The sequence below is a fragment of the Rousettus aegyptiacus genome, unplaced genomic scaffold (genome assembly GCF_014176215.1).
Source record: "Rousettus aegyptiacus isolate mRouAeg1 unplaced genomic scaffold, mRouAeg1.p scaffold_m13_p_3, whole genome shotgun sequence".
In the NCBI taxonomy this organism is placed as follows: domain Eukaryota; kingdom Metazoa; phylum Chordata; class Mammalia; order Chiroptera; family Pteropodidae; genus Rousettus; species Rousettus aegyptiacus.
Window position 1 is genome coordinate 2275464 of NW_023416306.1, and position 12836 is coordinate 2288299.

The 12836-nt window shown below is 64.6% G+C and overlaps 1 protein-coding gene across 5 annotated transcripts; it reads left to right on the forward strand.

Moving 5' to 3' along the window:
* Positions 1-293: 293 nt before the first annotated feature.
* On the forward strand, positions 294-7533 carry LOC118600363. Of its 5 annotated transcripts, XR_004949960.1 has the most exons (4): positions 294-596; positions 1286-1458; positions 2299-2446; positions 3445-7533. XR_004949960.1 is itself a non-coding variant. In XM_036217721.1 (2 exons), the coding sequence occupies exons 1-2, from the start codon at positions 863-865 to the stop codon at positions 7159-7161; spliced, it is 795 nt and encodes a 264-aa protein (XP_036073614.1). In that variant the 5' UTR covers positions 603-862; the 3' UTR covers positions 7162-7533. The 5 variants fall into 5 exon arrangements, 2 of the variants coding, with proteins under 2 accessions (XP_036073614.1, XP_036073616.1); XR_004949961.1 differs by lacking the exons at positions 294-596; positions 1286-1458 and adding an exon at positions 1497-1979; XM_036217721.1 differs by lacking the exons at positions 294-596; positions 2299-2446 and having other exon boundaries at positions 603-1482; positions 6987-7533.
* The last annotated feature ends 5303 nt before the right edge of the window (positions 7534-12836 follow it).

A 12836-nucleotide genomic window follows, 5' to 3' on the forward strand; every position in this document is an offset into this window, starting at 1 on the left:
GGCCGCCTCCCGATCCATGTCCGTCCCCTCCCTCCCCCCACTTCCTCCCTCCCTCCTCCTCTGCCCCTCCCCCTCCCCCTCCTCCATCCCCTGCCCCTGCCCACCCCTCTCCTCCTTTGTTCTGCCCCCTCCTCCCTTCCTTCTCCATCCCTCCTCTCCCCTCCCTCCTCCTCCCTTCCCCTCCTCCTCTATCCCTCCTCCTCTCTTCCTTCTCCATCCCTCCCCCTCTCCTGTCCCTCCCCCTCCTCCCTTTCCTCCCCCTCTCCCCCCCCACCCCCCGCCTCCCTCCGCCTGGTGCCTGGTGCGCTTTGACTAGCCCTCCTCTGTGAATGTGTTCTTGAGCAGTTTGGAATGGGAAAGAATTTTAGGTCTTTGTGAAATTTTATTTAGGAAATATAGAAACCAGGTGGACGAAATCAGCCGCACGTGGGCTCCGCAGCAGTGGCGATGTGGATCAAAAGTGTTTCAAGTAGTTTTGAAAGTCTTTTCAGGGCTAAAGGAAACCTATCTTTCTGTTTGGTGTCTGAGGGACGTTCGAGCGAGTCCGAGGATCAGTCCCCTGAGAGGCCGGCGAAGCTGCGGTGTGGCCGCCTGAGGTCTGCGCCCCGGCTCAGTGGTGGGGGGCCGGGCTGGGGGGCTGGGCTTCCCACTACCCCACCCACAGGCGTGCCTGCCCACTCCCGGGGCTTCCTCCTCCCCCAGCCGGCCCTGTGGGTCCAGACAGACCAAGGGCGGGCCGAGCCCAGTGGAGGCTGGTGGGGGCCGGGCTCGGCCCTGCGGCCCTGCGGCCCTCCTCACAGGGTCCAGAAGCACAGCTCCCGAGCTCTGTCCTGAGGCGTGTGGCCACTCCGGGGGCCAGCCCATGGTCAGGCCCGCAGTCTCTGCCAGGGATGCAGCGTGCGGGGGTGGCTTCCCGCTGCAGGTGGCCCCGCTGCAGCCCAGGCCTCACTGGCACCCCACCGCCCCCCCCCGGCTGTACAGACCCTGCGCCTCTGCAGTCACCTGGGACCCTCGCCCCGGTGTGGCTGGTCCCAGTTCTCACAGCCAGGCCATGACCTTGGCCCTGCAGACCAGCCTCATGGCACTTCTGGCCGTCGTGGGGTCCCGCCTCCTGACCGTCCAGGAGCACAGGTTTGGTCCTGGCCGCTCTCCGCCCCCTCCTCCCTGCAGGCCTCCAGGCTTCTGCAGCCGTTTGCCGCCTGCGCCTGGCCCTCGGCTGTCCTTTTCTTTCTCGAGGTCATCAGTGGGCGTCTCAGTGACCATCCGGTCGCTTTGTCCTTTGCAGCCGCACGCCTCCTGGGGCTTCAGGGTGAAGCGGCAGCATCGGGGCGCCCGGAGGCCCCTCGCCGACCAGCAGGGACGAGGCTGTGAGCGGCTCGCCCCAAGCCCTGCCTGGGTAGGGCCTGCTTCCTTGGACCACCCGCAACCGCCGTCTCAGGCCGGGGGTCCTGGAGGCAGGTGCGGAGCTGAGCTGGGAGCCAGGTGTGTGTGTGGGTGGGGGGGGCGCACGGGAGGGCGGAGGTGGCAGGTGGCTGTGGCGGCTGCGTGGCCGTCTCTGGACATCGCCTGGCTACGTGCTGGGTGCTGGCTGTCCCCCAGGAGAGTGCTGGCTGAGTGCAATAGCGTGGTGGCCCCCCTGTGCCTCCGGTGGGGCCCGCCCCCGCATCATGGCTCGGGGCTCTGATACACCTCTGCGTGCCCCGTGGCGGGGGCTTGCTGGAGAAGCTGGTGAGAGGCGTTTGGATGAGTGTGGCGACTGGGAGGCGTCCCATGTGATCCTGGTGGGTTAGGAGCCGTTCCTTGGGCTCCGCCTGGAGCCTGGCATGGTGGGTCTGAGCAGGGGGCCCGGGCGCATCCAACAGGCCCTCGGACACCCTTTCGACGTCTGCAGGGAGGAAGGGCTCCTTGCGTTAGCATGCTCGTGGTCGGCAGAAGTGACCTCGCAGGCAATTTATGAAGTGACGAAAACGGCGGCTGAGGTAGGAGCTGCTTCAGGGAGCATCCGCACACGGGCGGGAGACGGCGGTGCCGGCCTAGACCCGGGCCGGCTCCCGCGGGGCTCCTCCGTCTGCTGGGGTAGGTGGCCTCCTCACCGTGCCCTGGCCCGCCCCAGGGACAGTGTGACCGGACGCAGCAGCTGGGCTCGCACGGGCGGGTAGCCACGCGGTGTCTGGGCCGGAGGCACCGTCGTGCCGGCTGGGTGCTGGGTGCCACGTGCCCCGGGGGTAACTCAGAGAGGCCCGTCCCGGGGGCTTAACCCTGTCACCTGCTTCACGGTGGGACCCTTTTTTCTCAAAGGCTTGTGACTCTAGTGTGCACCCTGGCGTTTGAGGGAAAACATCTCAGGAAGTGTTTGGACGGCACTGCTTCCTGTTAAAGGAAACAGAGGTGCAGGACAGGCGCCATCGTCCGTGGCTGAGGGAGAGAGACCTGTCCCCGACCGCAGGTCTGTGCCTCCCCCCCGCCCCCCATAATTCACAGGCTGGCGCCCCAACCCCGATGCGCCTATGCTGGGAGCTGGAACCTTTACGGAGGTGATTAAGGTTAAAACAGGTCGTAAGGCTGCGGCCTCAGTTCTGTAGCGTTAGTGTCCTTGTAAGGGGAGAGACCTCTCCCCCCCCCTTCCGCCCCCGATCCCCCTACCCGCCCCCCCTCCCGCATTACGTGGGGACAGTGAGAAGGTGGCTGTCTACAAGGCGTGAAGACAGCTCTCAGCAGAAGCCAAACCGGTGGGAACCGTGGGCGTGGACGTGCAAGTCCAGGACGTGGGACATGGCTCCTGCCGTTGGAGCTGCCCAGGCTGGCGTCTGGCTGCGGCAGCCGAGCAGATCGGTGCAGGGTCCACGTGCCCAAACGCTCAGCGTTTGATTGGTGGCTTTGGCTGAGCAGGCAATGACCCCCTGCTAGAGAACAGACCTTGAACCTTCCTGATGGAAACCTAGGAGGAGGGGCGGTGTTATCCCGCCCAGCCCAGGGAAGACCCCCAGAGCGGACAGCTTAGGAGGCGGCGTGAGTTCGCGCTCTCTCCTGTCACGGGGTCTGGGGAGCCACCAAGCTCACATGGTCGTGGGGAGCCCCGAGGACCTCGCGGGCTGTCACACGACCGGGGAGGCCGCCCTCGGTTCTTCACGGGTCGTTGGGGAGGCCGCCCTGTCATCGTCCTCCTCTGTCACAGGGGACTTTTTCACATGACAGTGTTCTTCATTGAAGCCAGCAAGCGGGATTACCTCCCAGCAAGACGGGCGTTATGATATTCCATAAAGTGTTTAGGCAAGTGATGGTCCGTAACCTTCACCATATTCTCATCACAAGTCGGCCACAGGCCACGCCCCCAGTCAAGGAGAAGGCGTTACACAGGTGTGGGTCATGGATGCCGCGTTAGAATCTGTTCGTCAGAGTCTGTCCTCTGGGCCCCACATCTAAAATACAGTCATCCTTCCACAGTTCCCAGGAGACTCAGCCCAGAGCGCGGTCGGTTCAAAGTCCAGAAGCCCGCCTTCACCAGGCGCAGGTGCGGACGGCAGCCCTCGGTCTGCCACCCTGCAAAGCTGGACAGAGAAGTTATTTGTCTGCGCCACGGATCGACCCGACACACAACGACGGGACGGGCATAGGATGACAGCTGGAGACACTCCATTCACAACAGGGACACCGTGGTGGTACAGATGAGTCACTGGCCCATAGCAATTCTGAAATCCAGCCGGGCCTTGTCACCGGGAGACAATGGCAGACCTGCTGGGAGCTGCGTCTGGCCTGCTGCCTGCTTCGATGCCATCTTGAGTGAAAACAGTTGCCCGTTTTTCATGGAATGAGTTTTATTTGGTTACGGAATGCCTACGTCGTATCTTCAGCGTTGCCTTTTGGCTCATACGGCTTAAAACATTTACTATCTGGCTCATTAAGAAGAGGTGCGCAGCATCTGGTATGACCACCTCAGGTGGGTCCCCTCAGAAGCTGGCTCCGAGACCTGGGTTGGAGGGTGAGTACTGTATTTGGGGTGACCCCAGGAAGCATCAATGAGGCAGCAAAGGAGAGGAAGTTCATGCAGGGTGCATTATCGAGCAGGTTACTACAGTGAGAAATTGGGCTGCAGGCCCCTGGGGACCTCGGGTGACTATGCTGACCGCCTGTCACGCCTCCCCTGCGAGGGCCGTGGAAGCTGGGAGTTCGTCCGCCCTGCCTGTTCCGCGCTGGCCGGAGGCTGCCTCGGGACGTGCGCCTCCTGGCGCGTCCATCTTCCCTGCGTTCCGGGCTGAGCTGATGGGCCACCGTCCGAGGGGATCGGGCTGGAGCCTGCCTGGGGTGGGCAGCGTCGGCGACGGACGAGCAGACCCGGCTTCGGGAGGCGGAGGTGCGCATGCGTGCGCGCGGTCGGGGGAGCACTTGGCGGCCGCAGCTCCTGGCGCCCGCCCGCGTGCCCTCTGGCCTCGCCGCAGCTGCTCCACAGGGCCGAGACGAGGCGCATGCGCGAAGCTGCGTCCTGCATGAGGCGCGTGCGCGAAGCGGCGTCTCCGGACGCGGCGCGTGCGCGAAGCGGCGTCTCCGGACGAGGCGCGTGCGCGAAGCTGCGTCTCCGGGTGAGGCGCATGCGCAAAGCTGCGTCTCCGCGCACCGCAGAGCACGTTGGGGGCGGCCCCGTTCCCCCTCTCTTTCAAAGCGGGGAGGCACGTCATCGTTTCAGGAATAAATTCGCTGGCCTCAGACTTCATTAAACACCAGCCAGACCCAGGGACCAGAGCCTAACGAGTCCCAGATGCCCAGGGGCGGCCTTCAGATGTGGATTTTCCATGTAAGGCCCGGGCGATTTCAGCCCCGTGCCAGGGCTGGGCTGGCACAGTGGCTGTGAGCATCCCGTCCCCTCACAGCTCCTCGGTGCTGGAATGAACTTCTCCGCGCATGGTCCTGTGGGCTGGAGAGTTTATCCAGGGATAATAACCATGGGCTCATGAAATCATAGGATTCCTGGGGCTGGGTGGGGCCGCAGCGCCCTCTGCTCTGGCTGCTCGTTGACAGAGGGAGAGAGTGGCCCGGGGTGGGGATGGGGGAGGGGGAAAGGGCGTGCTCTGTCTTGAAGTGACTTTGGGGTGGAATTGAAACTTATTGACAATGGGAAGCTGTTCCTAGCAACTGCAGCACCAACCAGAGCCTCCCGCCCCAATCTGGGTCACCGCGGTCGGTTCGGGACGCGCCTATGGCAGCCGTGTGCGTGGGCGGCCGGGGACAGGACTGGAGGGAGCGTCTGGGCCTGGGAGAGTGCTTCTGGGGACACAGGGCACTGGCCCTGTCCCGCCTCAGAGGACACCTTTTACAGATCAGGGCTTGGTTCCGGTTCTGTCCGCTGTCGGGTCTTCCTTCTCCTGGTGCCCATGCCACCTTGCCTCTACCACCTTCTAGGAGGTCCCCTCAATGGTCACCTCTCTGCCAACTCACAGGGAGCATGGGCTCATCGTGGACAGTTCAAACCATCAGGCCGGGTTCACAGTGGAGGAACATGGCCCCAGGTCTGACTGCCAGGCGGCCCCGTCAACACCCAGGCCTGGAACTAGACAGACGACAGGTGGCCACTGGCGGGCGAGCGGGCCAAGCCCCGCGTGCTGCTCCAGGAGGTTGCTCGGAAGACCCGGGCTCCCTCTGTCTGATGGCTGTACCCCAGGGCGCCCCGAGTCCCGTACAGAGAGGGACAGCACAGCAGCCCTCATGCCTACAAAGGCCTCGACCTGGAAGAGCTTCATGGCACTGCCCTTGACCTCCCATGAGCGAGAACTAGTCATGGGGCTCCGCTCAGCTACCCCAGAGGCCAGGAACCGTGCAGGCGGGGCATGGCTCCCCAGCAATGACTCCTCGCCAGGGACAGGGAGCTGGGCCTTGTGGGCAGCTGGCTACTGCGGCCGCAGGCTCAGTGCGCCGCATCCTGGCCAGTAGCACCTCCTTCGGGGGTTTTAACCGTCTATGATCTCATCCATTTCGTGTTGATCTGTGGCTGAAAGATCATAATTTAGGAACATCTATCTTCTGTCCTCAGAACTTCTGTGTCTTGTGTTTCACTCCGATGGCAGCCGAGGGGAGGGGATGGTGAGAACCTCGGCCAAGAGCTGGCTCAAACTTCTGGCAAGGCTTTGTGGGTGAGCAGACTCTCCCACCGCCCCAGCAGCTGCCTCTCCCGCGCTTCCGAATGCGTTTCCACTGGGATCAGGGGAGCAGAAGGTGGGTGTTTGGACAGAGGCATCTTCCTGGCTGAAGCAGGAGAGGGCAGATCCTGAGCGTCTCTGGCACTGCCCACGGGCCTGTGACCATGGCAGATGTCACCAATGGAGCCCAAGCGCAGAGGCACCTCAAATCCTTAATAGAGCCTTGGATAAAATAAGTGAAGACCACCTAAAGGAGACAACCAAAGGCTCTTTGTTCAGAGCCGGCCATAGCAAGGGGGTCAAGTATCGCCCTTTCCATTTCGCAAGACACTCAGAGGCAGAAAGAGGAACAGGAAAGTTTCGTAGTAGACGAAGGGCGGGCTGAGGGCCCGGGGAGGCCGGAGGGGGGCTGACTAGGAGCAGGGCGTCCTCTGTGGTTGGTTAGGGGGCACGTTTGATGTTCCCTGGTGGATCCTGAATTGGCAGTGAGTACCAATGTTAGGGAAGCTGCCTGTTACTGATCCAGTCTACGTGGGGCCGATCGGCGCAGGGGGTTTTGTTGGCTTTTTGGTCTGACTTCATACCCGTCTGGGCTCGTTGCCGTAGGCGGCAGGCGGGCTGCCTGGGCGGGCTGCTGCTGGACTGGGGGTCAGAGACCTATGTGCATGCACGGCCTGGCTGCTGCCCGTTTGAAGACTTGGGCATGGGGCGGGCGCACTGCCTCTGCTTGTAGAGGGCTCTGAGATGAAGGCTGTTCGCAGATCCTGCCGTGGGGAGCACACCCCACGGCGCGTGCCGCCCCGGGCCTGCTCTCCGCGGCCTGCGGTCTTTACTGAACGGCGGCTGCTCTCTTTCTAGCCCAGTGGAAGACGCAGGGAGGAAACGGAGACTCAGATATAGGCCTGCTGTTGATGAGCTGGAAGGCCGGCCGCAGGAGGCGGCCAAACTCTTGGCACGGGGAGCCCTTCTCTCCTGGCGTGGCCCTCCCCAAAGGAAACGAGCCGTGAAGAGGTCGCCTCGTTGGGGGTGTTGAGGGGCCATCAGGGGAGAAGCCCCCAGTCTGTCAAGCCACCAACCTGGGCTCACATCCAAGTTCTGCCACATAAGGTCAGGCCTCTTCTTGGCCCTCGTGTCCCTGTGTAAGATGGGGTGACACCCACCAGTGCGTCCGCTTGGGGAGGTTACAAGGGGTCAGCGAAGCAGGAGTCAGGCCTGTGGGAGCTGCTGGAACCGGCTCCTTCTGCTCCGGATCTCGGCTGTCGCAGTGGGGAAGGGGCAGCTCATGCAGATGTTGACACCTGCCAGCTTCGGGAGAACGGCTTCCTCAGGATTTCGGGGGGTCATGGAAGTTGCAAATGGTGGTGCTCACACTTTAGCATGAAAACTATGGGGAGGACACTCTGCATTCAGCTCAGACATGTGACACCCAACGTGAGACAAGACAGGCAGTGGGCATTTGAGGACAAGTGTCTAGTTCCTCAGCAAAGGATTTGGGGTCCCGCTAGCTGATGATGAGGGGGATGGGTCTCTACGGGGTCCGAGTGGTTCTGAGAGAGCGGGTCTGGGCTCGGCCGGCCCGCGTTCAAATCCTGGCTCCACCACCTGGGATGCCGGGCAAGCCGCTGTCCCTCAGAGGCCGCATCTGAGAAGTCGGGGCGACTGCCACGTTGAGGCGTTGGGAAGAATCACAAGAGGACAGTGAAGAGCACTTAGCCGGGGGCCTGCCACAGTGACCGCTTGCGAGGACCTCCCAGCATCGTGACGAGAGGCGAGAGTCCGTCTGGTCGCTGTGCTGCTGGGCCTGCTGGGGGTCCCAGCCTGGTGGTGTGCGCCCGGGGGCTGGGGGCTCTGCGGCCATCTGATGTCAGGCCACACTGGAAGAGAGTCCTGGAGGAGCCTTTGTCCCCTGTCACCTCTAATGAGCTCCGCAAAGCCAGGGGCTCCACTGCCCGTTTCTAGGGGTGGCTCTGCTCCCTGCGTGGTCCGGGGCTCTTCTCATTTGCATGCTTGTCATCCTGGGTCTGCGTTCTCTCTGGGGGTTCGTTGGAATGCGAGCCCCAGAGCCAGGTCCCTCTGTGGCCAGGGGTGTGGCTCTAGGACAGTCGTCACAGCAGGGCCACCATTTATTGGCTCCGAGCCTGGGAGGCAGTGGGCGTGGAACGAAGTCGCTTGCGAACACCAAACACCGAGTGCCCCGTACTGTCAGGCGGTGTCAGAGTCGGGGCTCGCCGGCCCTGAGAACGAGGAGCATTTTCCTCCTTATTTCATAGACGAGGAAACTGGGGAGTCACGGCGAAGTGACGTGCCGCGTGCCACGTGTTGCGGAGGGACAGGGTGGGGAGCCAGGATGCGAACTGGCCTCTGGCCCCGAGGACTCTCACGTGACTGCTCCGGGGTCCCCAGCCCCTCCCGCTGGGTGAATGTTTGCCAGATGGCAGAACTGGAGAGCAGGTCACTGTCGACTCGTGCTAAATTCTGTGCGCCCTCGGAGTCGGGAAAGTGGGTGTCACGGAGGGTGGGTGTTCTCGAAGGCCTGGCCCCCTCCGGGAGGCTCCGGGTCCTGGCTCGTGAGGCTGAGCCAGGAGGAGAAGGGGACCCTCGCTGGAGCCCCGGGCCTGCGAGGAGAGGGGCCGTCCCCGGCCCTCCGCTGAGGCCCGTGCAGCCAGCGAGCCCAGCACCGGGAAGCAGGCCTTGTGCTAGCGAGAAGCCGGCCCGCCCGGCCGCATCTGCTGCAGATTAAGGACGGTGAGTGCCCGAGGCCCCGGCCTTACTGGTTTGCATGCTCTCCACACGGACAGCTGGAATGACAGTGAGCCCCGGGGCTTTGCGCAACCCTCTCAGATAAGGAGCCCAGTGCGGGTTTGGGGCAGGGTTCTTGGTGCGGCCAACGCATCCCCGAGAGTCCAGGGTGACGATGAGGCCTGAGCTGCTCTTGGAGATAGGCAGGGCTGCTGGAGGAGGTTTCCGTTTGTTTGTCCGTTCGTTCGTTCATTCATTCATTCATTCATCTATGCATTTACAGCAGATAGCTACTGAGTCCCTGCTCAGTACCACGGTGGGAAAGAAAACCCGACCCAGCCCGATCCTGCCCCGAAGAAGCTGGCCACCAGAGGGGTAGGGGGACTCAGCCGAGTACCCCGAGACCCGCGTGTGATCGCCGACGTGGGAGGTGCCCCGAGGGCCTGTGCTCTGTGTCCTGCGCCTGGGCTCGGAGGGGGTCAGCGAGGCTGGTGCGGAGGGCGCCACACGGAGGCAGAGGGACCAGTGCGGGGCTGGGGCAGGGCCAGGCGGTGCCGGAGGCTGGGTCGACGAGAAGAGGGTGAGCCAGCCCCGGGGTGGCGGTGGGGGGGGGCTGGGATTGTCCTTTACTCCCTGAAAGGCAGTGCTGTGTGCGGGGAGGCGGGAGCACGGACCGTTACTATGCACTGACCGATAAGGCGGGATTTCCTTTTTTTTTTCTACCCCTCCCAGGAGCCCCAGCGCTCCCACTGCATGGCAGCCCTGGGAGCAAAGGGCGGATTGTCGCTGGAGTGGGCATGGGGCGGGGACATAGCCTGGTGGCAGCTGCTTCAGGTCCCCTACGGCAGGGTGACGCACGCAGGGACCGCCAGGTGCAAGGCGTCTGCCGTCCCCGGGGCGGGGGTGTTGGGGGCGTGGCCTGGCGGGCGGGGCGGACACGGGCTGGGGCTGCCTCAGCCATTCAGAGAGGGATGGCCCCCTGTCCATGGTGGGTCCGCTTGGGAAGGTCCAGCTCGAAGCCTCTTTTCCTGGCGTCTGCATTGTTCTGGGTCTTCATACGTTCTGATAAGGTAAAATTAGCAGGTGCGTTCACACGGGCCGTGCCGGGTCTGGCTGACGGCCACAGCCTGCGACCGGGCACGCATCACCGTGCGGTCAGCTCGCCATCGGGCCAGCAGGCGCCCATGTCTTCTCCTTCCCAGACACGGCCTGCGGGGTCCTCCGCGAGTCTCAGGCTGGCTTCCCCTTGAAGCAGACCCACGACGGACTTTGGAGGTGATTCCAGGAGTCACTACGAGGCGGGGGGGGGGGGGTGTAGGACGGGGCGGAGGTTGGCGAGGCCGACAGACACGCCCCGACGAGTGGGGTGCGTCCAAGCTCGCAGGGTTCACCTTGCCGGGGACCCTCTGAGTCGTCCCACGGAGGGCGGAGAGTGACGCGGGGGCACTAGGGAGCCACTCGCATCCCCCGCTGTTCGGGGGCCGTTCTGGGAACCTTTAGCCCTGTACACTCGTGGGCAGAACAGTCCCCGACCGGGAGAGAAGCAGGGTCAGCAGGGGGAGCGTCTGCAGGCGGCCCGCAGGGCGCCGACACAGAGTGACGGCCCAGCCCGCCCCTCGCCTCATCCAAACCCCGAAGCCCCTCGTCAGGGCCTCTCTCTCCTGCTCTTGCTTCGTCCGTGGGGGTTCTCAGCATCCCCCCAGAGAGCCTGGCAACCAGGAGGGCGAGGGGTGCAAGCGGCAGCCTGTCACGCCGTCCCTCTGGTCTCGTGACGGAGTCACCGTGCCCTCGGGGCTCTGCACCCCTGCCAGGCTGTGGCCGCTGTGGTCGTCCGGGTGCTGTTATCCCCGGGGGGAGCCCCGAGCGGGGCCCAGGACTGTGCCCCCATTATGCAGAGCCACCGCGAGTGGCCTTTGGTGGCGGCTTCTTTCACTCGGCGTGGCCCCAGGGGTCGGCACCGTGTCGCGCGCCGAGGCCCATTCCTCTCGTGGGTGCCTAACGTCCCACTGTGGGGACACACTGCGTTTTGTTAATTCGTCCTCTGTTGCTGGACACTCGGGTCGAACCCACCGTATTTTGAAGAACAGTGTCCGCAGAGGTCAGCCTCGAGCTGAACCTTTCAGCTGAGCTGTTAAGGAGGCTTTTCCTATTCTGTCGGGCTGGCGCTGGCCACGAGACGCAAGACAGGCCCAGTGCGTCCTGGGGTCGGAGTCCCGGTTCACACTTCCTGCAGCATGACGGGGTCCCTGGGCCTGAGGCTACGCCACGCCGGGCCCTCTGGTGGTCAGCGAGATACCGTGAGCCCTTGGCAAGGACAGCCGGCAGGGGCCGCGTGGCGGGGAAGGCCAGCCAATGACAGGGGCATGGAGGGAAGGCTCGTGGTTCCACTCGCTTTGGCGTGGGGGTGCTGGCTGGAGGGGTGGGGGGACGGCGCGCTGTCGGGCCCGGAGTCGGTCTCGGCCACCGGCAGCGGCGCGCTCGATGCCGGCGGGAGCTGGAGCCGCCCGCTCTGCCCCCTCTCGCTGCACACAGAGCGATGACGAGTGTCCTGCCTGAGGCCCGTCTTTCAGCGCCGCCCCCGCGTGAGTGGGGCCGGAGCGCGGTGGGGGCTGGAGCGGCGCGAGCCCCCAGGCGGCGGGAGACGGCGCGTTGGGAGGACGCGAGCTGCGTGGCGAGCGAGGCGGCCGGGCCGTCCCGGCACGCGGTGGCACCGACCAGGCCACCCTGCTCTGCGGCCTCGTCCCGCGAACCCACGGCTGGATTTCCCTGCTCGGTGACGCGTTACCGTTTCACACTAGACCCACCCGCCCCGCAGCCACAGCGGGAGGAGCAGGAGCCACGCGTGGCAGGAACGCTGAACGTCTGCTTCCTTTTCCCCAAAGAGCCGCTGGGGAGCCTCCAGCCGGCCCGAGACGGGGTCTCCTTGGCAGCCATCACGGGCAGCAGGGCCGGCGGCGGGGATGGGGGGCCCTCCTTTCGTCCCAGCAAACCTCTGTCCTTTGAAAGTAGTTTCGCTCGCCTTTCGCCCCGAGTCCCCTTGGGCACATGGCGTGGGCCCCGTGAGAACAGGCCCTTGCCGGCCACGCGGTCCTCACCGTGTCCCGGCAGCTGCGACCCGCTGGCCCGGGGCCCGCGCCCCAGACATCTTTGACATGTGAATGAATGAATGAGCGAATGGGCCGTCTCGTTAGTGGTCAGGCTGCCATCTTGCCCTCCCCTGTTTTCTGCTGGTCAGCCCCTCTGCCCCCTGGCTCAGCCCAAACGCACCGCCTGGGGACCCTCAGGCTAATTACGCCTGGTGTGTGGGCGGGCCTGTCCCTCCCCCCACCATCGCCCATGCCGAATCCCCCTCCCAGCTCCTTGGGGACAACGCGGCGGATCCCATGGGCTTCGGGGCACTTTGGGGTGTTGGGCAAGCTTGTCGGGGGCATTAGGAGTCCAGTCTCATCTAAATTAAAACTTCCCTCTCTCCCAGATTTGACCATGGCCCCCCTCCCCCCACAAGGCGTGTCTGGTGGGGATTTGAGCCCGCGGCTCGAGGTGACACAGGGCTACGTCCACTCCTGCCCTCCAGCCGCGTGCCTCTGGTCACCCCGGGTGCGGGTGAGAGGAAGGGCCCCCGGCGGTGCAGCCGCACCTGGACCCCCGCGCCGGGGGGGGGGGGGTCGGCCCTGGCCCTGTCCTGTTCCGCATTCCAGGGGGAGCCCGCTGCTGCTCTGCTGCCTCCTTCCTCTCTGCGCCCAGATGCCGGGGACGCGGCCGTGGGTGAGCCGTAGGCTGTGGGGGCTGCGGGCCGGGGGCTCTGGGCCGGCTGCGCGACCCACCGAGCTGTGAGAGATGAGCGCGCCGCCTGCAGCCCAGAGGGACTTTGGGGGTGGGAGGGGACCTAGGGAGAGGCTGGAGTGGCTCACTTGTGTCCGTCGGTCTCATGTGGGGCGCCGGCGGGACTTGGCCTCCAGGAAGAGCCGT

Excerpts from the sequence above, each read along its gene's own strand:
- LOC118600363 (XM_036217721.1), top strand. The coding sequence starts at position 863 with ATGGTCAGGCCCGCAGTCTCTGCCAGGGATGCAGCGTGCGGGGGTGGC. Across the intron at positions 1,483-6,986 it reads GGAGCTGAGCTGGGAGCCAG|CCCAGTGGAAGACGCAGGGA; the intron begins GTGTGTGTGTGG and ends CTCTCTTTCTAG.